This window comes from Strix uralensis, chromosome 16, assembly GCF_047716275.1.
Source record: "Strix uralensis isolate ZFMK-TIS-50842 chromosome 16, bStrUra1, whole genome shotgun sequence".
NCBI classification, from domain to species: domain Eukaryota; kingdom Metazoa; phylum Chordata; class Aves; order Strigiformes; family Strigidae; genus Strix; species Strix uralensis.
This window is the reverse complement of record NC_133987.1, coordinates 14,255,826-14,283,707: the sequence shown is the minus strand read 5'-3', so window position 1 is coordinate 14,283,707 and position 27,882 is coordinate 14,255,826. Positions and strand designations below refer to the sequence as shown.

General features: G+C 39.2%; 1 protein-coding gene across 1 annotated transcript in view; it reads left to right on the top strand.

Annotated features, from left to right (window-relative positions):
* BMERB1 (bMERB domain containing 1) overlaps window positions 1–27,882 on the top strand; it is a 53,086-nt gene that overhangs the window by 2,535 nt on the left and 22,669 nt on the right. The window contains exon 2 of the mRNA XM_074885806.1: window positions 24,811–24,934. Coding sequence (XP_074741907.1) covers window positions 24,811–24,934 — 124 coding nt within the window. The remainder of the gene's footprint in view (window positions 1–24,810; window positions 24,935–27,882) is intronic.

The window sequence follows — 27,882 nt, the reverse complement described above, 5'->3', positions numbered from 1 at the left end:
TTCCTGGTCAGTGCCTTTTAATGTGAGTGTAGTTGTATCACAAGAGCATGTACATCCTGATTATAGCCATTACAGAAAGAATGTTATGGAAGTTAGGTAGTTTCTATTTACTCTGTTAAATGGAAAGGGAGCTCTGTGCTAACTTCTCTATCTGTGGTACAGAAGGCATTGCTGGTTATTGGTTATAACCAAAGATCAGTTACTTCATAGCAATGAAATGTAACATTATGCACATTTCTATTCTACGATGGCCTCTTTCAACCCGATTATCAATGGAGTTAAGCTGCTTCACAGGAGCTGAGGATCTGATGCCCTACAGCCTGAGGGTGTAATGATCTCCAGTGGTTTGCATGCAAAATACAAAGCGGATTGTTTAAAGGTGTGTCTCTTTAACAGGACACTGAAGCCTTTCCCTTCACATACAGGAGGGAATTTCCAAGAAGTAGAGAACATTAAAAATGGCACTTTACCACGTACAGAGCAACTCACACATTTTCTAGTGCATATATGTAAAACACAGGCTTATAAATTGTCAGGCTTGTATAATAATAATGTGGTTACAGCTTTCTCCATAAATGATCTTTACAATATAGTGTTGGGGAGTCTGCTCTGAAGCAGAGCACTCAAGCATTTTGGTCAGTCCTCATTACCAAGTGCCCAGCTTCATTTAGAACCATCTATCTTGCTGTCGGCAGGGACTCATAATGCCCAGTTTAAATAACTGCAAGGCACACAGGGAAATAGCCACAAAGAAACAAAGCAGTTTTTCACCATCCTTTTGAACATTACACTTCTCAGATACATTTCTGCTGATCTTGTCCTTCCTCTTTCAGTTTGTGTGAGGTCTGGAAGTATATGCAAAATTCATGGTGAATGCCCCAGCTTTAGTCAGTATAAGGAAGCAGAAAACTGCAAAGGTTGTTCTGATACAATTTAGTGCACCATGAAAATTGCTTATTGTTTTCATTTGAATAGTAACTCAGAATTGGAGGTAAGCTGCCACACTCCTATACTGCAGAGGTCTACCTTTTCAACTGGTTTTGAATATGAAGTGGAGATTAGGGGGAAAGGGGCCCTATTACAGGCCAGCACTGAAGAGGAAGCTGGAGATTCCCCACAAGAGACTCAGTAGTAGCATGAAGCCTCCATAGCCAGTTTTACTTGTTCTCCCTTCGTGCTGTGATTGTTGTATCACAGATTATGTCCAGGCGAGGTAGAGTGAGATTGAAACGCACTCCAGAACAGCACCAGTGGGGTGATTTTATCTAGTTCTGAGATTGCTCTGATATGTTCCAACAGCAGAAAGATAGTACTGTTCCCAGGTTCATAGAGATCCTGGGCTGACACATGTGAAACCTTATTTCACCATATTCAGTTAGAAAGGTTTTCAAGATAAACTAAGCTTGTTAGCCAGAAAGAGACTCATGTATGTATTTATATGCTCAGCTGCTGAGGACTCAATTCAAACACTGAAAATATGCACTATTTAATACTTTGCATTTGCATTTCTTGGCAGCATGGGAAAGTGGACAACTTATATGTCTGGAGCATTTTTGATTCAAGACCAGCTTGTTTTAGAAGTGCTGTTATGGACAGAGATGGTCTTTCAGCTTGCAGAAGCTTGAAAAGCTAAAAAGAAAATGACCATAGATTGCAATATCATAGGTAGTGGCCCTATAGCCAGGTCGTCTTTTCTCTTTGGTGAACAAAGAATGAAGAAAATGCATTTATACCCCTGTTATGGGCATTTGCTTTATCTAATCTACTGGGCACTGCTTGTGTCACCTTTAAGGCCTGATTTCATTAACAGAACAGAATGGCTGCATCTTAGAACAGGATCTAGCTCATAATGTTTTAATGTTGCTTAATAACATAATAATTTGCAAAATTTCTGTTGCAATATTAAAGAATCAATCAAGTAGCAAAAGAGAAACACATTTGTCTTGCACAGCAAAGGCTGCACAGCTAGTGTCCTGTGACATCTATCTGTCATTCTGGTCACCAGTGAGTAGTTAGGATGGGTTTTGTATTAATCATATGCCTCTAGGTATCAGTCAAAAAGTAGGTAAATACCAATTTGCTCTTGAATTTTTGTGTCAGCTGTATAAAATTTGGAGATTTAATAGCTCCCTATATATCTGGGACAGACAGACTGGATAGTATGTTGGTTCGCTTGAGACGTCAATACACTCCCGTGTATTGATAAAGTAAGTTTGCTTTTCTACAGTCCCAAGTGACTGTAGAAAAGCAAACTTATTTAGACTCTAGCAAAGGCAGACACAGCCCTAGTACTTGGTAGGGGGTACAGCTGAATGTCCTCATTCTTCTTCCTCCTGTATTGCTTCATGAGAGTGAAAAGTGACTTGTGTTGTCTCACAAGATGGGGAAGGAAATGTGATTAGAAAGTTGCAATGGTGCTCAGGGCTGGCAAGTCAGAAACTACAGAGCAATGCTGGGAATTCAGGAGTTAGCATGAGGGAAGACTCATGAGTTGGCACTGACAAGGGTCTGAAGTTTACTCTGCACCACCCACAGTTAAATCCAAACCTGCATCAATCATAGCTGTTTCTATCATCTGGTGGTTAAATATTCAAACACACACCTTTGCACCTTCTTCCATAATACCCCACATATTGCACAGACATCCACAAACTCACTTCAGTGCTCTGCATAAAAACTCTCTGTTACTGTAATACCTCTCCAGTCAGTCAGGAATGCAGTATGAGCCTGCCTATCCGCTCTCGTGATACTGTCCCCCAGTCTCATCACGTCTCTACTCTGATTTAAAAAAAGAAAGAAAAAAAAAAAAGACGTTTCACAGGGCACAGCATTTATATAGTCCAACTGCCACTGCTGTTCTTTTGCAGTGATGCCCTTGTGTTTCTGTAAATTCCCCTAAATTGTTAATTGTATCTATTACAGGTAATAAACCAGACCAAATAGATTAGGCTTATTCAGACCATCTATTAAGATAGGTGGGAAAGAAGCTAATAAGGATATACACAATTATGTTTCTTTTTATAGAAACAGTAAGTCTGCTAGCTTTATGAAGGTCTGAAGACAGGCTTCAAATAGGGAATGTAATTAATATTCTTTCCATGTCTTAATTTTAAAAAAATCCCAAACAACTGTGTGCAAATTTTGAAAAGAGAGTGACCAAGAAATTCAACTGTGACAATAAAACACTAATACCCATAACTTTTTAGAAAATACCCACACCTTTTTAGAAAATATTTGACAAAATATTGTAATCAACAAAGACAACTGATTCAAAGGATGATGCCAGTTCTAGATTTTTTTCTTGGTCATAATTATTAACGTTAACATATTTTTATTGTAGTTCAAGAGGAAAAGCAGCCTGTGTTTGATCTGTGAAACCAAGACAGAACTCCCACACTGAAAATCAGGAAGGATTTCTAGAGAGAACTGAGGCTGTTTTCTACAAAACAGTTGTAAAACTTACCTGTTTCAATGGCAGTCAGATGGTTCTAAAATTCTCCTACACAGCTTGGTGTTTCTACAAGTCCCTGATGAATTTGGCTATCAGTATGCACATACAATTTTTCTGCATTTTCATTGCTTATCCACTTTTACACATACTATGTGTTGATCCTTCTCCTTCTGCAAAATATTTCTTAAATACAGAACCTACCACTTAATATCTCCACCAGGTCGTTCCTGCATCACCTAGAACTCAAAGGAAGGGAGTGTCTTGGTTTTGTTTTACTTCATAAAGAGCCAGGACAAAGATTTACAGAGTGAGACTAATCTGGTTTATGCTATCTACACATTGTCTTATTTTTCTAATTCCTCCTCCCACAGCTGGACGCTCCAGGCAGCTGCTGGGACAGAGGAAGAAGGAAAAGGGAGAACTGGAAATATTTTAATGCTTCAGAGTGCATTCCTGCTAAAATATTAGTTAACAATGGGAAGAGCTGTGACCCTTAGAGCACCTTCTTGCAGGTGCTACTTCATGTTGGTCTCCCAAGTCCACAGAGTTCTGTATCACAGATTCCTATAGAAATATACTTTCCTATTTGGTGACAGAAACAAAATCAGTTAATAGGATACCCTTGCCCCTATAGTCTCCCTATCGTATTTCATGAGTTTTGCTCTTCCTTCACTTTTCTATCTAGCTATGGGCTCTGTGTGTCCAAGGTTTCTCAACAAAAAGTGCAGCAAATTTACTCTGTAACTTATCCTATGGTTCTGAACACAATTGTCTCTTGACAATACTTTGTATCCTACAAAGTCCAACCTGTCCTACAAAACACAGACAAATGAGAAAAACAACAACCAAACCCACCCTAATCTAATCAAAGCCAAAGGGGCTGAGTGTAGTAGCAGTCTGGCTAATTCTGGATAGGGGCTACCTTGCAAAAAACATGTTGGTTATTATGGATCAGGATCTGCACTTTTACTCATTGTATGTCAGCAAAAACATTTGTCTTGGCTGAGATACTCATAAATCAGAGGGTTAATGACTTCCCAAATCTCTGCACCCAACTGTGTGTACCAGGCAGGAAATGAGCACTTAATGTGTAATGCAGTGTTTATATTCAAACCAGTGCCAACCAACAATTGTTGGAAAAGTTATAGATGAGCCTGAAGTGTTATATTTGGGACTGTTTGTTGCTCATGAATTTTCCTATTTTCTTTAAAGATGTTTTACAGAAAAAATGCCTTAGACCTGGAAAGTAGGACACTTTGAACTACACACATTATCCTTGCTGCTGGTACCCTGTGGGATTATGGACTCAGTCTGTGTAACTACTTTGACTATGTTTGATAATTGATCCCTTAGTTGCTTAGCATGTTTTCATCAGAGTAACCACTTGCAAGAATGTGTGTGTGTCTGTCTCAAGGGTGCATTATAAAACAGGATTAAAAATTTACATTCAGGATTGGGCATGCGCTGCAAAGTACTGTGTATCACGCATGAAGTGTATAGAGTTTTCTTGTAGTTACTGAGCACAAGAAAGGTTGGAACTCAGCACTCTGTAATCCTGAATCTCAAAGTGCTTTTCTGCTGTAGCTGAATATGTTCCATTTTCATCGAAGTCTTACTTAGTAAAATAGTCCCAGAGACTCAATAAATAATGCTAATTTATTTCCATGAAACATGTTCTGCTGTCTATCTACATAAAAGGCATAATATAAATGCATTCAAAACTCAAAGAAGAAAAATGTATGCTTGGAGGGCAAACTATGAGAAATCAGCAGGAGCACCCTTGGATAATGATGTTAGTTGTCCTTCAGGATCAGCAATGAAACATGAATTATCAACATTTTGTCAGTTCATAAAGGGCAAAATATTTGAGAAAATAATTTCAAGGGAATTTGTCATTAAATGAGGATGGATGATTTTCAGTGAGACAAGCTGGTTGTTGCAAAAGCCTAATGATTGCAAACACTACCAAAATGCAAGAGGTAATTTGTTATTGTAAGAATATCAGCTGTGTTTAAGGATCTTTTTATTGCCCTGAGCCCTTCTCCCACCCAAACCTCTATTGATGAGGGATTTAAGAGGTTTTGTACAGACACATTTGGTTTTTTAAATACTGATAAAATTGGAACAAAAGATTCTCATTATAAAGTGGTTTAATGGTTTTGTTCATCTCTTGGAGAAAACAACTCCAAAACCAGAAAAGAAATCAACAGTCAGTTCTACCACAAATGCCCTTTCAGTACCTTCAACCAAAGTAAGTTTTAGAATAATGGTGTTGAAACTACATGAGCAAGATAGGGACGTGACCTCCCTGGGAAGTGACAGAGAAGCCTGACTGACACTTTCTTAGTTACAAATACAAAACACAGTCCTGACTTCATTGACATCAGTGGAAATTTCCTCACTGATTTCAATAGAAGCAAAACTGGACTGGGCTCTCTGCCGTTCTCTCTTGGAGCCCTGTTCACCTCAATTCTCTTCAGAAAGCTCTGGTGAGGGAATCTGGGGGCTGTGTCAGTTCCATGAAGATTCCCCTGGGGATCTGTGTCAGGTTGCCCCATGGGTTTGATCTCTCTGCCCTCACTTCTCACTGGGCATGTCCTGCAGTCCTGCAGAACCTTGGCAAGCAGCAACAAGCATTCGCTCCCTGGAGAACCATTTACATTGACAGGGGTAATGCCATTTCATTCTTCTTGTCTCTGAGCAGTGAATCATTAGCTAATACATTGGAGCCCCTATGGTGAGTGGCTGTTCCTCAAACCATCCTATTTCACAGGAGAAGAGGAAATCACAGAAATTCAGTTATGCATTTGTGCCCCCGCTCTCCTTATCCAATCTGTAGTTTCTCTCATCTTCTACCATGGATTCCCGTATAACTTCCTCTGGGCACTGTGCCTGAGAGGGGACTAAAGTTACTGCAGTTTGGCAGGCTCTAAGACAGAGACATTTTCCTTCAGGCTGATGCTTGTCTGTAGCACAGAGTGAGTATGTGGGATGTGATAGTGAAGGGCACAGCCATGGAGTTTGGAAAGCAAGTAAAACCAAGATCCATTTGTCTCTGCCTTGGTAAGGTGTGAAACATCCCACAATTGCAAAATTTCTTGCCTTCTCTCATACAAAGAGAAGGTGACAGCCAGCTGTCCGTTTGTCTTGGTGATATAGATTAAGACTCTGCCGAACTGCCTTCATTTCCTCTCCCCTGAGACCTTCAGGGAGGCAGTCAGCTCAGCCCCACATCAGCCCAATGCCAACTGAGAGAAAGAAAGTACTAGCATATTTAAAGAAAACTGAATCAAAATTAAGTGTGCAAAAGCGATTAACTTGGTGAAAATAGGATTTCTTGCTAGAGGATGACTCCTCATCCACAGATGAAAGGCAAGTGCAGAATAGATTTGTTTGCCAACTGTCATTATTTTGTTGAAGAGATGGAGCCCTGTGCAGTTTCACCTGAGCATACACGGAGAAAGAACCAGCTGGGTTTGGCTCTACTGGCTCTGGTAATTTCATCTTTAAGGAAGGGCATAGCTTTGCCTGTGGCTCACTGGAAGCGCTGTGTGCTTCATACATTGGAGAACAAGATCCCAGTATGATTTTCTGCTGCCTGGCCTTCCTCTTTGCTGTCAGACTGTACATATTGTATGCCCATGGCCTTAGGAATAGCAACGTTCATCCCCCTGGGAAATTACTAGTATTTTCTCCAATGAAATGTGAAACACCTTTTTTCTTGGCTTCTGAGGAGCATCTTCTCAATATTTAATTACCTGCTGGAGTGGGAATCTGTTATGTGAACCAATTTCTTTACTGTCTGAAGCAATTCTCCATACCAATATCACTTTGGCCTTTACTGGATTTGTCTATAATATTTATCCAATGGTTTTAAGGTTGCCTAAAATTATCTGCCAGCTGCTGGGAAGATGTTTAGAGCACTGTTAGAAAACTCTTATTAGAGAATCATGTCATGGGGGGGAGGGGAGAGAGAGAAACAGGCTTCCTGGTATGCTATCGAATAATTTCAAAGGAGAATATTGTAAAGATGTGAAATTTGGAAACATCAGTGGCCATTTTACTATTATTTCACTCGCAACATATGCTGGTCTTTATCAGTTGATGTTCATAGGAGAAATCATAAACTCATATATTCCTAAAGAGGTTTGCAAGACTTTTTGAGACTGAACATTTTGTTGACTTTTTTTCTGAAACAAAAAAATTCATGAAGATAGAAAAAGTCTTTTAAAAATACCAAACTAAATAAGCTTTAAAAAACTGAACATTAGCTGTAGCTGGCACTGTTACAGCTTTTGAAACTTAAATGCTGAAGCTCTGTGTTAGTATTACAGTATCAGAATATGGCTCTAGTGAGTAATAAAATGGAAAGCCACAGGCTGTTTCCATTGACCACTGAGCCAAAATGACAGAAGTAAATGAACAAGTAATGTGTGTTTCTTAATACTGCTTGTTAATTCTCCATTATATAAGATGAATGGATGAAGCATGAATTGCTTTCCTTGGACTGTGGCTTAAACCCAGTCTTGCTCCATCCAGATGGGATTGATTTCCGTGGGAGCACCACACAGGGGAAGGTACCTACCACAGTAACTAACTGTACCAGTTTCTATTTACAGCCTTCTGATAGCGCTGAATCTCATGCAGGGTTGTGGCAGGGTTGGGCATGGAAACCCTTTCCTGAGTCTTCCTGACTCCTGGCAGTCTTCCTGTGCCAGGCTGAAATAGCTTCTTGCACATAAACGTCTAACCTAGTGCCACTGAATAAAACTGACAATAAAGGCTTTTGGGTCAGACCTTCAAAGGCAATCTTCTCTCATTTTTTCTGTCTCATTTTGGATCCATTTTCTCCTAGGAACAGCTGTCAGATCATATACACTGTGCAGACTTTCCCACCAGGCTGCATATAGCTGCATATTCTCCCCATTCACTGAAGGGCAAACTGCTGTTTAAGGTGCACAGGGTTGTATTTTCAGTTCATAACGTGATGGGAAAAGGTGAAAGGAATATGCAAAAAAACAACAGTAACTGCATTGTCACTGTCATGATTTCTTTGAATGTAACCAAGTTTTCATCTCACACAGATTTATTTTGAAAAATAAAATATTATTTTAAGCAGTCAGTCCATTCCCTTGTCCCTCTGTCCTACACACCACCCCCCCACCCCTGGTGTGATGGCATTAAAGAACAGATACTGAGAGCTCGATACTTCAGATACTAGCAACTCCTGTGTCTTTTGCACGAGCTTTAAGTTAATCAAGATACTAGAAAAGATAGCCCCTGTTCTCACAAATCAGACCCCTAGAAATAGGTAACTAATGCAGTTTGATTTCTGGATGGTTTTTATATGTCTCCAAGGCACCAGAGGTCATTAGAGAGAGGACAAAGGGACTGGTGCTTGTGGTGTGAGAAGCACTGAGGTACCTGGAGGCAGTCAGTGACCAGCATGGTCCTTTTTATTTTTGTATTTATAAAGTGAAAAAGTGTTCAATAGAGATGTAACAGTGGTACTAGCAACAATACTTGGGGGAGGAGTGGAATATTAAGGCCTATTTCAAGGCTTGTCTACATTTTCTGAGATTATTTCCATATACTACCATGGGGTTCTGATCAAGATGGGTGCCAGAGCTCTTGTACTGGCTCCAGCAACATTTCCCACCACGTTTAATTCTCCTCTTTGACATACAGACACGGTGTGCTAAAATGAATGACTGAGCTTAATTCATCCACTCTCCTTGATTTCTCCTCTCTTTACTGCAGCTCTCTCTGCCTCATCTCCTAAGTATGTTCATTCAAAGAAAAAAACAACTATGACTCAAACCACAGCACTCCTACTCTAGGGTTTGTATATGCAAAACTGCAGTGATTTGAGAACTGGACAGACCACACTTAATGCATATAAAGCATTCTGAGCTTGTGTAGTCCAAGTTGTGTCTGTTCAGAGGTATAACACAAGGTTGCTGAAACTTCAGGCTAATTCCCTATCAAAAATAAAGAGCATGTATGAGAGCTCTTCCAACAGGAATCTTAGCCAGGCAAAGCATTTTTCAAGCATTTTCCTAGTTTTATTTTGTTGCAGTGATGTCATAATTGCTGATGTGAGTTTTTTCCTCAGTAATTGTTAAAAAATTTTATTGTATTTACCTTTTATGTAGAATAGTCTGGATATAAAATACCTTGGTAATAATTTCTTCTAGTGAAGAAAATCATAGCACTTAATTTAATTCTCTTAAAATTAGGTGGCTAGTCACAACAGAGTAAATCTAATGTAACTATTTTCATGCTGGGAAGGTGTTACACCACTGTGTTGCAAGCAAGAAAAAAACTGTCTCCTCCTGTGAGTCCTCCACATATATAGGTATTTACACCACAGAAAACATTGTGCTTGTGGCATGTTTTTGTTCACTCTGCACAAGGGAGAAAATGCATTTCTTAGAAGTGAAATCATTTGCGTGTTTGTAAGGAGGTCATCCGCTGCCCTTCCCAGGAGTAAAATGTACAGGGAGCAGGAAACAACCCCTTCCCATAGAATATCCATTTAATAATTTGCCCAGGCTTCCTTATTCTGGAGTGGTAGAAAGGCAAAATATCCCAGCTAGAAACCATTTTATATCTAGTAGCACAGATGATCAGAATTCTCATTGGTTTCCAGGTACTGTGGAAAGTGCTCTTCTACAAACAGTAGGGACAGTTTTCTGTATGCTATCCAAGAAGACTGGATAGCAATGACATTTTCTGTGGGCAAAACTAGGGTATTACCAGGTGTTGGCTAGGACAAGATGGGTGTTTGCTGGTGAGTCAAATAAAGAAACAGGCAGCATGGTAGATGGTCATTTTGAGATGTGTATCTTTCTAAACGAATCAGTATTGCAGATGAGCTGAAAACTGCGCAGACATGCAAATAAAATAGCATGAACCTTTTACAGCAATGCTTGAGTATTAGTTTATACCCCAGTCTGCACCAACAAAATTAGGCCAGAGATAATCAATTCAGAAGAAAGGCTGGTAAAAATGAGACTCATCACCAAGGGCTTACTTAATCCAGGATGTGATTAACTTTGCATAGTGACTTCTGAGGAAATAATTGAAAGGAACTTTTTTTTTTTCCAAATAAATTCCCATTAAAAATGAGATTTTGTTAACAGAACTTAAAATTGCAAACAAAAGGTAAATTGATTACTTAATCCTGTAGAATTTACTTAAATCATGCTTCTGTAAGATCTGTTATTAGTCTGGTAATAGCAACATATATGAACAGTGGTCTGAGACAGGTTATAGTGTTTTGTCTATTCATTCTATCTGATAACACTTCCTGAATAGAGTCAGTATTATTTTCTTGCTGGTTGCAAGAAGTTTTCATATAGCAACAGGGGAGATATAAACACCTAACGAAATACTCAAATCTTATTGTAAAGCCAAAAAAATTGAATAGGAAAGATTACCTGAGGGGGGAAGAGGAAGAAAAAAGGAAGCCATTTAGCTTAATTCATTTTTAAAAACAACAGATTTCATGCTAGTGGCATCCCAATATTTTACTGAATGACAAATCTGTTTCTAGCTCTTTTTGAGCTCATGTTTAGTTCATGTAGGGAATTCCCACTTAAGAAACTCAGGAGTCTGGTCTGTTGGTTTTGTGGTGGCTGATTCCCAGGGGTGTGTATGTTCAGCATATGTCAAAGATCTAGACCTCAAGCTTTGTAATGTGGAGATTTACTGAGATCAGATTCTGGGCTCAGATGAAAAAAACTATCATTTTTTCTAAGATCTCCCTCATAAGAAAGCTTGCCTCTCATATAAGAGACCTCCCAACTTTGCACCAAGTATTTGTATCACACATTGATTTTTGCAAAACAGGGAGAATTATCTTTCATTTCCTGGTGTGAGGGGATGAGGTCACATATTACCTTGATAATGAGGATTTCTCTGGGTAGCATTTTAAATGGGACACTTTCCCAGGCTGGGTATATAATTAAGAAAATCTTCTATAAGGCTGTGATATGTGATATAGCTGTGACAAGAAGCAGCTGTTTGTTCAAGAAAGCAAGTAGCTCCCTTTCCATCCCAAAGCTGCTCAAATCTTGGGTCTAAGCTGCTTATGAATAAAGCACAGCAAATTGGGGGCCTGTATCTTCCCTAAAACAGGCAGGAGGAGTGAGGAACTGGCATGGCCATTACTCTGTCGTTCTTCTTGGCTGCTGGTAAGATTTAGCAGGTGCAAGTTGAAATGGAAAGATGTACAGCAATTTACTACACACCTTCTCCTGTGCCAGGAGGAAGCAGAGCACAGCTGGATGCAGAGCCCCTTGGCTGATGCCCCTGTTCTGAATCTCAGAGAAAACAGACCTCTGCACCAAAGCTGCCGGCCACTCCTCACAAAATCCAGGTCAGGCCGAGGCAAGCTGGACAGCAGTAATGACTACTTGGTCACAAACAAGTGAGCTAAATCGCTGGGTTTTCTGCAAGCAGCGCTTACTTGAGTGCTGAAACAATATCATGCAAGATCAGGTCATTTGTCTCATCTGCAGAGATTGATTGATTTATTTATTTGTCTGTGTGTAGGGGGAGAAAGAAGAGGGAGAAACCAGAAGAAAAGAATACTGGGAGAAGCTTCTGGTTTTAGATCTACTGGGATATTGAGGGCACCCTTCTGTCACATTAGGTCAATAGGAGAATCACTGATATGAAATACATGGTGGTACATCCCCTAGAAAGAGGTGGAAAAATGCCACTTTATTATTTCAGTTACAGCAAGACAAATTAGGTTGCTTAGTTTCAGACTGACATGTAATGTGGTCTGGGGGAAATTGCTTTCACACCTCACCTAAAGCCACCAGACAAATGTGTGAAAAATCCTGTTGTCACAGCATCTGGCAACAAGGAATGTGGTACTGATACCCAAACTAGAGTTTATTTAAAATTGGAAATAGCAGTAGGAAGTCTGGAAAACGTTCTTGCACAATTCAATTACAGTACTTTAAGTCTGTCATAATTCTCTGCAGACCTAATTATATGGACAGCTCTTCTTTAAATCCCACTCAAAACCATTTAATCACTTCTTTATACACAACAGAAATGGCTGGATGAGATACCACAGGCTATTTTGCAAATGGACTGTACTAGTCTTGAAGAGAGTTAGTGGCTCAGTTCAGGCACTGGCGATGCTGGAAACTGAAGTCTGAAATGGTCACGCCAATCATGATGATGCCCTTCCAGCATGCTGTAATTGCTCTGAAAAAATTCTGTATGTAAGCCCTTTCTCCACTCTATCAGTATATCTGAGACACCAGTAAAGACACTCTGTATTGGTAGATTTTTATATCTGATGTGTGATGGGAACTGTACTGAGATGATACTAAGCTGGCTACTGAGCAGTCACTTGCAGACCAGCTTGCATCTGAAGGCGTGAGCTGTAGTGACCTTATCACAGCCACCATAAGAAAAAAATAAGTTAAACCTGCCAAATTTAGAATCTGGATGTTTGAAAACTGTCTCAACTCAGAGATGCAATTTATATTTCAGCTGAGTGGAGAATCACGTGTGAATCCATGAATAAAGTCTCTGGGGTTTCTTAATTCAATGGGAATTGAGTTTAAGAAGCATTTTATAAAAAGACATTAATTCCAAACTCCCTTTGCTGTTTTCATGATTCTGTTTTCCTCATTGTTATGCATTTACCCTCTAACAGGCTGAAGAGATGTGTGCAACCTTGTTATCATTGACTGTAATGGAAATTGGCTGGGGCATGCAAATTGCCTAGACAGTCTTGGAATCAACTTCAAAGTAGCAAGGTTGAGCCCTATAATTGGACTGTCAAAGCCTCTAAGGGTTTTCAAGACCCAATCTGTGAGTGTCATTAGGGTAATTTATGTTAGTGGACATACTTCTGTGTACTCTGAATTTATTTACGTCAGAAGCACTTTCTGCAAATTTCAAACACATTAAAAAAAATCTGTATTTTTGACTTTATATTATGGCACAGTCAAATCAGGCCTGGGGCTTTTATTTCATTGTTTATAGGAAGACTTTCATAGGAAGTTATATTTATCTTCTATTTTCAAAAAACCATTTTGTTCAATGTTAAGTTCTGACTCCTTAGGCACTTACTGCTGTGAGTGCTGAAATTCTGTTTCCTGACCTGTAAATATGGTTTGTATTAGCTTTTAAACTGCTGACAGAGGGGGTACTACTGAGGAAAAGTCATCCCTTTCCCCCTAAAATTGACTGTTTAGGAGACTATCCGGGGTATTGTGAGTCACAGGTCGAAGACATGATATAAAAATAGAGAAAGCTAGTAGAACTCTCAGTAGTAGAAAAAGCCCTACATGTAAATTATGATAGTGCTATAAAACAGCACCAAATCATATACAGATTTACAGCTAGAAAAGAAATTATTCTAGTTACGGATAATTAGGTAGCAAATTGTCCTATTGTACTGAGTCAGTTCCTTGCATAAGCAAACACCCTTAGATCCAGATGGAAGAATATGAAAGCAGAGATGGGTCACTATCTTGAAGTGATAGTTTAATCTGACTGGATGGATCCTTATGACTTCATACAAGGAGGAGGAGTCTGGAATCTTTGTGTGGGCAATGTCTGATTCCAGAGGACACTGGACCTCAGAAAACTAAATCCTACCTTAAAGAGTAAAGACCCAGATAATGATCAAATTAGTCTTTTCTGCTTTCTGAGTCCACCCTCCTGCAAATGCAGAAAATCATACAATACCTGAGCTTATTCACAGGACCTGTCTGTTTTTTTTTCCCCCACGAAGTGAGGCCAGACCATTAAAAGATCCGTGTGTTCTGATCTTAGTTTAAAACAGCTTTGTTTCCTTTCCTCCAATATCTTACCTGAAAGACTGCTCAGATTGTTATTGCTTTGGATAGTTATTAGTTGCCAGTCTAAGCTTATTCTTTACCTCTACTTAATTTTATACCAGCCATTATCATTTAACATAAACAATCCTTTCCTTTGTCCTTGATCCTTTCCTCTTAGCTATCCAAAATCTCCATCTTCACAAGATGAGTACCACAATTTTGACAGCATCAAAAGACAGGAGAATGCGGAAATCTGAAAGCTTAAGTGCAAGATAGAACAAATGGAATTTATCATCCAAATACAGGATTGAAGTATAGCTTTTAAGATACATTAAGTCTGAATATCACATTAAGGTCCTATGTATCACATTAGATTTCTACTAGAACTCCAAACTTGTGCAGATTCACACGGTCTTCATTGTCAGAGAAGGATGAACTATTGAGAGATGAGCTGATTTTTTTTCAGGATATCATTACAACCAAAATGAAGTCTTCTATGCAGAGAGCAGTTTCTTAAGACTAGAGAGATCTTTTTCCTCGGGGGAAGTGTGAGATTAAAGGGTTGCGTAATTACCCACTTAGGAAATTGTAACTGTCATAAATTGACAAAAGACAAAGCCAAGAATAATTACTGCTTATAAATTTCTCAGGGTAACAAACAAGACAATGTAATTCATGCTTTTTTTGAGAGGCAAGATCTTTATAGATCTTATCATTATGGACTTGTGCTGATACATATCATTAAATAGGGAACAAAGACAGAAAATGGTCCCTAAATTAAAAAGTGAGAACCTTCATATAACCATATAACTTCCAGTTAGCAAAGTATTGAAGACCATCCTTAATTAGCAACCACTTTTACTGCCTGAATGTCTATTTCTGCTTGGAAATATATAGTTGAGTTAGAAAACTCAAAGCAGGATCTCTTTCAGGTTCAGTTTTTAAACCAGCCTTTCCTCAGTGCAATACTGCTTGATCTACAGAAGTGCAGCATAAAAGATGCAAAGCAACTAAGAATCTCATTTTAGCGCTGGGCAGGTACAGGCACTTTCTTACATCAGACGTGAAAGGAGTCATTGTGTGCAATACTTTGAGTATAATACCATAGAAACCAAAAGGACTTTTGAGGGTTAGAGGAAGGAGTTAATATTCAGCACTGTGAATCTGGTGTTTATATTTCAAGAGAAATCTCACTGAAATGGAAAAGAATAGACTGCTGCCAAGAGGCTTTTTGCAAAGGTAAATAATGAAAAGTAAAAGGTCAAAGCTTGAAGATAAGAACAAGAACGTACAGGATAAGCAACTAAAAGAATCTTTTTATAACAAGAGGCTCTTAGATATGGAACAGACAGGGCTGTGATTCTGGAAGGGCAGTGGGCAATTGCACCCAGTGCTTTTTATATTCCTATATTACCTAATTTTAAAATGGGGTCATATGGTAGAGTGCGAGTGAGACGCTTTTGAAGTAGAAACTCAGGTTGTAATATGTCTAGACTGTAAATGTAACTGTGATAATTTAAAAAAAAAAAAAAAAATCATGACCTGGACAAAATAAATCCTAATATTATAATTGTGCTGTTGCGCTCAGACCACAGCTGACTGTTTGAACAGAGCCATCTCCAATCATATCAGATGATTTAATATACCTTGGAAGGAAATTATATGGCAAACAGAATGATCTCTGGTGGTTTTTAGCAATAGGGTTTTTTGTTACCATGTGGTGGTTCAAAGACTCATTCAAATTCTGTTGAACTCAACAAAATTATGAATGTCAGTTCTGTCTTGCTATTTTGGGGTTTTTTAGTATTCTTTTTTCCCTCAACATTGACCAAAGGCTGGCATATCACAGCCCAGCTCCACAAAATTCATCAGGTTGTTAGTAACTTTTAGAGAATACTAAAAGATTTCTACAGATTTCTGAAAAGCCAAGTTTCAACTTCCAAGACTTTTTCAAACTTATTCTTCTTCTTCAAAGGCAAAAATAGCTGCATGCCTGGAAGGGCAAGTTATATATGACACATGCCAAAAAAAAAAGAAAAAAAATAGGTTGTAGTGAAAGACTCCTGTAAACTTCAGTGAGCCTTAGATTAGGAGAAGGGACCTGCGGAGCTAATCATCTCCACAAGACAAATTCACACTTTCCTGTCCCCTCAGCCCAGCTGCTTTTTCTTCTACAGAGTCTATGTGGTGTAGGGCTTACTGCTGAGATTTCTGCATAAAAGAAAACTCCCAGTTTTGTCTATAATTTTGAAATTATTTTACACGTGCTTACTGAATGCTGATCAGACTATTCAAAGATGGCAGAAAATACATATATGTTATAACAGCTTCAAGCTATGCATAAAGCTGCACATACTCCATAAGTCATGGTAGCCTATTATTAGAAAACAGCAAGGAGTAATTTCGTATATTACAGAAACAGACTATCTTTGATATTCAGTGTTGAATACTAAACAAGACTGAGAGGTGGTGAAATACTGGATGAGAAGAGGCAAATTAATAGAATAAAATAAATAATCATAGTATCCATATATGACTTCTTCCAAAGGTTAATTTGACAAATTAATTAAGCAAAATTTGAAACAAAACCTTCGAAAATTGGTGTATTTGCCGTATAATAAATATGTCTTTTTAGGTTGTTAGTGCCTTTCTTAGTCTTTACTAATGGTGTTATTCTGTCCTACAATCAGAAAATTTTCACTATGATTACAAAAAAAATTAATCTTTTTCCATAAGCAATCTGTGCAAAAGCAGCTATCATCCTAAGGGTAGAAAGTATTTTTAATTCTCTCCAGTTGCAAAATAAAATTATTTTCACTGCAGCTGATGCTGCAACAGTGGTTTTCCCAGTGATTCTCACCATTACTATTGAAAGCAAGATTTCCTCTCCTCCCACAAATGGCAAGTTAAAATGCATGATAATTCATTTTGATCATCTCAGAGAGATGTCATGCTTCTCTACAGGTTGTACCAGAGTGTCCCTTTACAGACATGAAATTCTGATCTCTTGACTAAGTAGCTGCTGAATGGACCACAAATGTGAAGGGACTGCTCTAGTCTAGCAGCTTATCTCAGAGCATAAGTGATTTTTACACAGCACAGTATAGAGCTGAGGTGGCCAGTACTTTGTATTTAAGGTTTATTGGAAGCATAGATGCACTACAATTGCCCATGAATCAGAAAAATCCTCCATCTTTTTCTCCTTCCCCAAATGACTGTTTGGAAGCAGGGCTATTTGGTGACTGTGACATTCCCTGAGATCCTGGCATTTGATCAGCTTTCTGTATGCATCCCTGGTTCCTTCCTGCCAAAGGGGTTCCCTAGAGCTGCCAGATTTCACAGCTGCCTGTAGCAAAGCCAAGCTGTAAGGGAATTCAACCAGCCCAGAGGTTTTACCCTGGGACATGGAGCATGTGAAAAACCAGCTTTGGGATTTCTGGGTGTCCTGCTGTCTGGCAAAAATACTGGAAGCTTTGATGCCTAGTTTAAGTCAGTATTTCAGGACTCCAAGAATACCTCCTGTGCACCTGGGAGCTGCACTGCAGCTGAAACTTCTGCTTCCAGGATTTTATGGAGAATTTACCATCTCCAGAACTGCAAGGCTGCACTGGATCCTCATGCACTGATAGGAAACCAGGCTCTTTGCACAGAGGCATTCCTTTTGATTTCATAGTAAAGGTATTGAATCCAAGATGTTATCCCCACAAATACTCTGAATGCCACTTCTGGCATGTTCTAGCAGAGTCAGTTTTGTCAGAAAGTTTCTAGCCACCACTACTTGCAGGGACAAAGCACATCTAGCCACCTGTGAAAGATGCTCAGTTGGTGTCAGCTCAAAGTGCACTTCATGCCAGGGATTCCAAAATAAATGTGTTGCTCAACCCATGGAGAAGTATTAATAGAGATTCAAAAGCTGTAACGGGCACAGTAAGAGAAAAAAAAAAATTCAGCTTCTTGCTAAAAGGAAAAATTCAGCTGTGTCATCTCCAGTGTTCAGTGCTACTGATGGCAGTAGAAGCAAAGTGATTCTTAGAACTTTAGCACATCTAAGGGGAGTAGAACATTAGTCTTTTGCTCCTCCAGTAATAGCCTCTGCACACTATTGTCTTTAGAGATTACTTTTTCCCCAGTGTTAAAACCCGTCATATATGTGCGTTCCTGTTGCCTCAGTGTAGCCTATTAGCTGGTTACTGAGGCCTGATAGAACCACCATTATGATTCCAACTTTTACTAAATTTGCTGTCATCACCAGTCTGTTTTCAGTGCAAGAGACGAAACGGGAGGGCCAACTGACAAGTGGATGGAAAAGATTGCCTTGAGGGAGAAGAGAAGGATATGTCATTTTCTAAAATAACCCACTGAAATCGACTGTGGACTGTACTCTGCAGCAGCATGAGGTCCGATTCCTGAGATGCATGTAGAGCAGCCTCTATCTCAGAGCCATTGGGACTCACAGGCAATACAAAAATATTCATAATATTGTTCATGGAAAGAGAGAATGGGAAGCACTGAGTTTATGTAATGCACTTAGAAGCAGGTAATGCACTGCTGTTTGAAACAGATGTGCAGTGAGCTGGTACCAGTTCCCACAGTCTGTATTTATATGTGCAGATTCCTTTGGAATTTCTCCAGAAATCATCAAAAGTAAGAAAGGGAAATCATGGTGAGGTGAGCCTTTGTCCAAGGTTCACTTCAGTCATGACGAGTATTTCTATTAATAACTGTAGGTGGAGGATCAGTGCTGGGTACAAGAAGGGCTGGCAGCTCCAAAAGGGTAGGCAAGACCTTTGTCTCAGCATAACAAGGGAGGCAGGGGCAGGGCACGGCCCAGTGGTACGTGAGCAAGGAAAGCAGAGCAGGCCTGGTGACAACAAACAGCGTCAGCCGCAGTCCAGATCTCCAGGCAAATGCCTAGTACAAGGCAGGCCCAAGGTCAAGTGGGAAGTCAAGTCCAGGTTCCCCAGGGGAGGAGCAAGGGGCAAGGGCCAGTGTCCACTTGAAATGTGCTTCTGAGCAAAAGGAGGGGGAAAGGAGGGGGAGCCCCTGCTGAGGCTTCTCAAAGCCAGACACCTGCACCATGTCCAAACTAACCCTGAGCCCAGGCAGTCAAACCAGCAGCAGTGGTGGGATGTGCTCAGCACCATGACCGTCAGGTCACTTCCACACTGGTACTATCCTATGCCACCTTCCCTCATTCCCCCAGTTTACCCATTTTAAATTGTACAATGTTGCCTGCCTGTTAGGGAAGCCAGGAACAAAATATATTGCAGCTGTTTGTATTGTGTTTAGCCATTAGCTATATTTATACGGTAATTCCAGCATAAAACATTGAATAAATACCATTTCACACACATGCCAAATTTAATCATTGTTAGGATTCACGGTAATAGAATGCTGCAGCAGGCTAGATTAGAGATATACAATTAGATGTAGGGGTATTTTTGTATAAGTTAGTTATTGACCACTGCATCCTGCTCCAGATGGGTTAAATCAAAGATTAAAAAAACCAAACTCTGGGCCTCTGAATACATGTGAGGCAATGGTAAAAGGTATAGAAAAAGTCCTGGCTACAAGACTAGTCATTCGTGCCTCCAGGTGACAAGCTAGTGACAAACTACAGGAATCATCTGATTCTTTTCACACAAACATTTTTTTTATCAGTAATATTTTGTACTATAACAATTTATTTTTCTGCATTATGCAACTATTTCAGTTTCCACCAAGTGTGCTGTTTTTAAGTTCCACCAGCTGGTTCTCTTCATCCACCTCTAACCTGTGCCTCCTGCTTAACTTCTGCTTTCATTCATCAACTAATAGTGGTCTTGAAAGTCTCAATTTTGAGTGGGCTGAGCAGCCAGGTTTGTTGCTAAGTGGTGTCCACATTAGAGAAGCCATGCAGCTGATTTGTACTGCAATCCTTTAAAGAGCTCTCAGCAGTCATGAACTGAACAAACACAGGGGTCTCATTTAAGATGGTTCATCCATGTCAAAGATGGAAAAAGAAGTGGCAGAGTACCTGGGCCATTACCTACCCTTACCCGTGCTGGAGCTCTTCTGTTGCTAAATGACTGAGATGACTCTTCAAGGCTGAGTGACTGAGTTTCCAACAGCAGCATATTCACAAGCAAGAAAAAGGATAAACAATGTCCTGAAGAGACACCATGATCCAGCAGACCTTGTACTGGCTCTGCCACGGACTTGCTATGTAGCGTTAAGCAACTCATCACTCAGCTCTTACTGCCTCTAGACTGCAAATTACCTGCATACTGCTTTAGGTGTTCATGGAGTAGAGAGGTCTGATTGCTGTTCTGTATGTGGATACCACCAGAATAACGATGACGTAGTTTTGGGTTCCTACAGCATAGGTTTGAGACCCTTTGTGTTACTGATACACCTGACCTTCTCCATGCCTCTGTCTTTTACAAAGATGATGATAACAAAACCCCCAAATTAGAATCAAACCAGCTAATGGTTGTAGAGCACAGTGAGCTTCTCAGTGAATATGCTCGCATCAAGTGACAGCAGCGGGATTTTTGCTGATGATTACTTTTTTCTTACAGCATTCCTTACCAATTTGTTTGAAACTATTGACACCAGGTGTAATGCATTCTCCCATTTCTCACTTCAGGCTTCTTTTAAAGTTTTCTTTGCACTTATTGACTTAATAGGCATTTTATTTTTTTGTTGCTTTCCATCACAGGTGGCTAATGTTCCATTTCTGCTTGTCACACTGAGGATGAAATGTGATCATTAAGTTAATACCCAGTTTAACTATACCAGTCTGCATTTAAATTGAAGCAAAAATATGCATCAATAGCTTCAGGTTTACCTCTTCAGTCCCTCTCATTATATATAATAGCTTGATAATTTCATTTCTATATAGTAATTATTTTCATGCTAATATCTTTTTGTGCATACAGTAATAATATTTTACTTGTTTCTTTGTCACCGAAAATTATCCTGGAGATTGCAGAGCAGACAAAATAGTTTCATCCTGTCACTCGCTGTGACTAATCTCAGTGTTGTCTCCACTTTTGCTTTATGAATTTTGGCTCATTACCAGAAACAGAGTGCAATAACAATATATGCTAAAAAATAGTCGACTAATGCATGCCTGCTTTAAATAAAATTAAACATTTTTCTTTCTTTTATGAAAAGGTAAGAGACTTTTGTGTGCAGCTGTTCAGAATCATGTCTTAAAGTACTAAAGATGTCATTCATCACTGGGACAGAGCTAGAGCTTTACTCAAAGGCTTAATAATGTTAATGTATTCTTTCCCAAGTGGTTTACATCCCAGGAGCTCAAACCATTTTATGAAAAATAATTAATTATTCTTCAGCATAGCTGCTGCCAAGTAGGCCAAACAGTTATCCACAATATTAGAAAAGAAATTCCGACACAAACAGGTTGGTGATTTGTGAGGAGCACAGTGGTGAAGGTGTGAGGTGGGAATCCTGACCTGTGGCCTCTTCAGAGGCTTGTATTTTCAGAGTGTCCTCACACCGGGGCTCTACTATTTCAGGATTTCTGTGAAATACGGTGTTCTAAGTGTGCCTTTCCCCTCAAAGCCTGCCTTAAAAATGTATACTCTTCAGAGTGGGCCAAAGTGAGTGATATACTGCAGCTGTGTTGGGTTTATGACACCTATACAGTAAACATGCTAAGTAGGATTGACTTCAGTTCCTTCTTCTTGGAAGACCATGCCTACCCTCTAGAATCGGCTCTTAACCTCTTCCAGCACCACACTGTCTCCATATTCAGTTTTCTCTATCCTCACCTTAAAATTTCTTCCTATTTCAACTGCCCAGTCTGGTTTTTCCTCTCAAAGTTCCCTTAATCCAGCTCTTGCCAATCCTCCTTCCAGTTTGAGATCTCCATGAGAATTAATCACTTTACACTATGTTCACAGCACATGTACTGCTATGAAGATAAACTAAACCACTCCTTATATCTCTGTATTATTCTAGCTACATCTCTAAGTTTGCAGACGAGTTGTGAACTAATATCTTACAGTTTCTATATTTATTTCCCTCCACTTTCAAACTTGTGGTGCCTCGCTTACATTTTTGATTCTTTTGAAAACATTGCATAATTATGGATAGCTTTCAAAAATATTTTCTCTGGTTCAAGCACACGTTGAGTGGGATGTGAAGGAGAATCTGTGACTGTTCTGCAAGAGGTCAGACTAGACTGTTGCTTGTCACGCTAATTCTTGTGTTGGCTTTAAGCACGTACTGAGGGCATAAGGCTTGTTCATGATTCCCCTCCTGAATTATTGAAATCATGGTACAATATCTGATCTGATCCAAGGGGTAAAACTGGGACATTTAGCTAGAGTTGCAGAGTGGAAATAGTTACTTCCCCCCCATTTTCTGAGCTCTTGAGAACTAATTTTAAAATATGTATATATGTGTAATATATTTGTGGTTTATCTTTCTAATTACCAGTATTCATGGTAGCATCAGAATAACTTCCTATCTCCTCCTTAATATTTTTGGAAAATAAATTTGCACCAAAGCCAATTTTGCTGCAAGCAGTTAAATTTAACTCCACAACCCTGAAAGGGAGCAAGAGGCAAAACTATACTTACAGAGTCTTTGCTCTAGTTTCTTTTGACTGACGTCTGATAAACATCTAGTGAATACTGAATTATAATTCTGCCCATCTGTTAGTGGTAGCACAGCATATTAGGTACTCTGCTACTGAGTTCAAGACTTTGCTATGGTTCCTCATTCCCACACACCCAGAGAGGGGTGTGCGGGGAGGGAAAGGGTGGGGCTGGCTACAGTCCCTAAGGCATTTTCAATGGTGTTCAAACTTCCTCAAACAGATCTAGAATTTCCAAGGTTTTTAGGCTGTATTTCAACATTTAAGATAGTGCCTGGGACTTGGAAAGCCTCATGTGCTTTACACTGTGAAGCTAGCCATTGATGACAGAGCTGGAACAACACTTTTTAGGACGTCTAGGCTATACCTCAACTAAATATACCCCAACAATCACAATGACTTCTAATAGGAAAATCAATCTTCTACAGGCAGCAGTTGTGTGTTCAGACACATGAGAGCGCCTTACTTTACCAACCAGTTTTGCAATTTGAGTTTTAAAAATAACTACTGAGAAATGATTGTTCTCTCATGAGAGATATTTCAAAATCTGTCACTTTTTTCCTCAAGATTCTGTTATCTTGAAAAAAAACAGCGATTTTTAATATTTCTTTGCACACTTTCTTCATTATGAAGTGAAGCCAAAACTTGCTGACAATACTACCAGGATAACTTTAAAAAAGATATATTTTTTATATATTTTTGTATATAAAGAAAATATATTTTCTTTATATCCTATAGAATTTCCTTACTTTGCTTCCATTTTGGGAGAACAGGTCTTTGTGAGCTAAGCTCATACAGGGACTGTGTTAGATTTTGTAGTTTCATTTCTACTCCAAGTTTCTGTCAGAAATTCTTCTCAGCTGTTTGTGCTTAGTCTGTCAGGAGACACTTGAGAATTCGTCTCCTCTTAATTAATTGAACAGCTTTTTTTTTCGTGCTTTTTGTCTCCTGTTTTCTGCATAATCATGCTGAGTACATTTTGACCTCTCCATTTTCCTTTTTTAAACCAATACAGCTGAAACAGACCTGCCTTCAGGAATATGTCTCCATTTGGGTACCAAAACATGCAGGCACTCTTATTTTTTAGTCTCTAAATTCTTGTTCAAAATACGGGCCAATTATGGTGAACCCTTGGAATAAGGTTTTCCAGAGACCAGGTTGCTCCTTTCCAAATCCATCTTCTATAAATTGGTTCCTTCAGCGTTCAGTGAACACAGTTCATAGCCCTGTTTCTCTCTGGTTTAGATAAGGTAATACATCAGTTATAGAGAAAAAAAATCATAGAAGGACCCTGGCTTTACCAGTTGCCAATTAATTACTACAAATTGCTGTTTGTCTCCTCAACTGATTTCAGTGTCCTAGTAAGAGACACTCAGCCCCTCAAAAGAGTAGACCCTATGTCATTTGTAATCACATCCTTGGCTCCTCTCTAGTACGTCTGGGCTTTAGCTGTTAGTTAACCTGAGATGGTGGAATGGCACGAAGAGTTACAAGAATTAAATACGGGAAACCTTCATGAGTTTACATTGCCTGCATTTGCGCCATGATAGGACTCTTCAGAGTTGCAATAATTGCTTTGAGTGAGTTTTGTAGCGGTCTGTGGCTGTTCTTTCAAAGTTTGTAGTGATATCGGTTAAGGAACAGTAGTTATAGTTATGTACTGGGTTGGGATTCCTTAGAGTTATGATGGATTCTGACTAACAAAATGGATGTCACTTTGGCTTAGGGATTCAATGTAACCATTTTGAAGTGAAAGAAAGTAATAAGCAAAACAATAGAGAAACCAGTCAACATATCATTCAGCTAGAATATTCTTTACTACTTGCATTAATTACCCCATAGTCAGATAGCTCTGTGATTAAATTTACATTCCTAAAAAACCTCATTAAGACAGTTTGACTACCTTAATTCATTTTCTCTGCTTTCACACACAGATCAACTTGACATCATTTCAATGGCTGAAACAACAATGATGCCTGAGGAAATTGAGCTTGAGATGGCAAAGATCCAGAGACTTCGGGAAGTCTTAGTCAGAAGAGAATCGGAACTCAGGTTTATGTAAGTATCAGTACTACTGGGAAAACGCTATGCAAAATTAATCAAAATAGGAAAGAATGCTATTTAGAAGACTTTTATCTGCTTGACATTTTAAAAGGAAGAAAGATAAAGAGCATCCCAGTTAGGTGAATGCTTGCAAAATGCCATTGGGAAATGATTTTTGTAGTTGCAAAGGAAATTACCTTTTTTGTTTAGCACCTTTTTTATTCAGCATGATTTGCAGAAGACATAAAAGGGATCTATTACTTACAAAAGGAAACTTTAGCAAAGTACATGTCTACAGAGCATGTTTTTATACCCAACTTCAGTCCTTTGTGGAAGGATATTTGTCTGAAGAAAATAACAGGTAGGGGATTTGGAGCTTCCACGGCCTAACCTAATTCAGGCTTTATTTCTCACTTCATTAGTGATCTCAGACCGCTCATGTCACAGAAGAGCACACTGTGTTCTGGACTAATAGCAACCAAGATTTGACATTTGTTAAATGGAAGCCATTAAGTTATGAACACATTTTGATGTATCAAATTAAACAGCAATACTCCAAGAGAGATTTTCAAAACTGCCAAAAGGGTCAGGCATAGGAGCCTCACTGAAGGTTAATGAATATTAATCTAGTTCTGATGATGAAGTCCATAGGGTTTATATTCCTAAATCACTGAATCTAAAAGACCAGGATTTATTAATAAAGAGTATATTATTTTGAAGTCCCATCTGTCTGTGAGTACCTGAGGTCAGAAACTAATGCCTTTGCTGACAGGCCAAGAACCTCAGTAAATCTAAAACCTGCTGAACCCAGACCCTTGGCATTAACGAAGCTACAGTAGCCTGAAAAAACTCACTTGCTCTCTTCTCTCTTTAAAGTACAAAGATAGGAGTGGTACTTTAACCCTCACACCTGGGGTTTCAGTGCCCTGACTTGCACTGCCAGAAGGTGAAAGCCTCACCCTCAAACAGCACACACATCTGTCTTTGAGTATTATCCCAGAAGACTTCAGCCCAGAATCACTGCTTAGACACCTTTGGAAATAAGAACTGGTAACACTGACACTGACTTTTAATAATGCTGTAGTGGTACAAATAAACAGGAAAGGTTTTGTCACACCTGCTCCTGGTAGTCAAATAACTACTTGGTTATTGGCTTGTACATAAATTTAATCTGGAAGAAGACTTATCATTGAACCCTGCACTTCTCTTGACATTTTCTATATCAAACAAAGCACTGAAATAAACTGTCCCAGTGAATAAGAGCCATGGTGGATATCTGCTTGTCATCGTTTCTCATGTTCTTCACTTGTTCCATTTGTTCTTGTATCCAGTCTGTTCTTTTCATTTCCCCCATGCTCACACTCATCACACCCTTTACTCTGTATTGCCTAGCAGGTGTTTGAGTAAGGAATTCAACACAGAGGAGCTTGCTTATTGAAAAGGGAATATAACTGACATTCATACTGTGCAACAGTACTCTTCCTGCAGTAGATATTATCTAAACACGCTGCCTAGAGCTACCCAAGAGTACTCCCCAGCTGTTCACTGGCTGAGTGAGGAAAGCTCTTCTGAGCATCAAAGTATTCACTGGGTTTGGCCCTAGGTATTAGTAAAGCAGGCAGGTGACAGACGCAGCAACTGACATAGACGGTCACACTTTTTTGTCTTTTCTAAGACATGGAAAGCCAAGCTTGTTGCTGCTGCACTGTCTTCAGCAAGAGGGACTGAGGTCTGTGCCACTGCCACAGACCCTCTCATTCCTTCAGCAGCTGCAGGCCAAGATGAACACTTTTCCAGGGATATTCACAGAGCTTTCTAGCCCAACTGCTCCCTTCTCTGTGGCAGGATATCCTGACACCGCTTATTAATGCTTGAGGCAGTTAAATTCAGTTTGTTAACACCACTAAATGAAATGGTGAGATAGCATCTGTCTCTGCACTGGGATTCTACTTGCAAACCAAGACTGCATTGATCATGATTTTTCAAGCCCTGTGTAGGCTTCCCATCTTTCTAAGCCCATTTGCAACAGGCTTCCAGAATTAGAACATGCTTCCCTTAATAGCTTTTAAGAGTCAAAAAAATTGTCTGTTTGACTTTATCTCATTTTTAAAAATGTTTTTACATTTCTTTCCTGACAAGTGAGAAGCATGTTGCTAGTGACGCCCAAGTAATATAGCAGCACCTGTTCTTTACTGTCTTTCATTCTGGATAGTTTACACTGACAGAGTGGCTTGGTTGCATTTGTTTTCAATGACAAATGTCTTTTAATACCCTCTTACTGAGGTCAACAGCACAACTCACAGTTACATCAGTGGTCCAAGTTTTGTATCTGTTTAAGCAAATTACATAAACTCTTAATTCATAGACGTATTGTGGAAGACTTTATATGTGGCCATATTTAATTTTTTTCACTTGTTTCCTGAAGTAATGCATTGCCAGTGTCCCAAGACTAGAAATCTGTATGTAGGTCATCAATTTTAGTAATTGTTTTCTTCTGACAGGACTAGATTCCCCTGTGAATGACCTATACAGCCAACTGCATGAAACTGAGCCACCTCTGACAGGTTTAAGGCAGACTCGACTTTGAACATGTGGCTGCTAACTAGCAGTACTACACACCTACGCTCAGTCCACTGAGTCCAAGACCAACTTTAATGAGAACCAGATCTCTTTACTTCTTGTACCTGCTTTAGCTTTTCATTCAGTTATAACAAAAGGATAAAACATACATATAGTAATGGAGAAAATGTGTGGTATGTTTGTATTCTCTTTTTTTCCCCTCACGCTGTTAGCAACAGAGTAGAAATTATCTTGAGTTAAATTGGGCTTCTTTTAGTTCTTATAAAAGCATGAACATGATGAAATAAATCCATATCACACATCCAGCCACAATTTACAGATCTAGCTACATTTTTTAAAGTGATGGTTCATTCTTCTCCCTGTCTCTCTGTATGACTGATTTT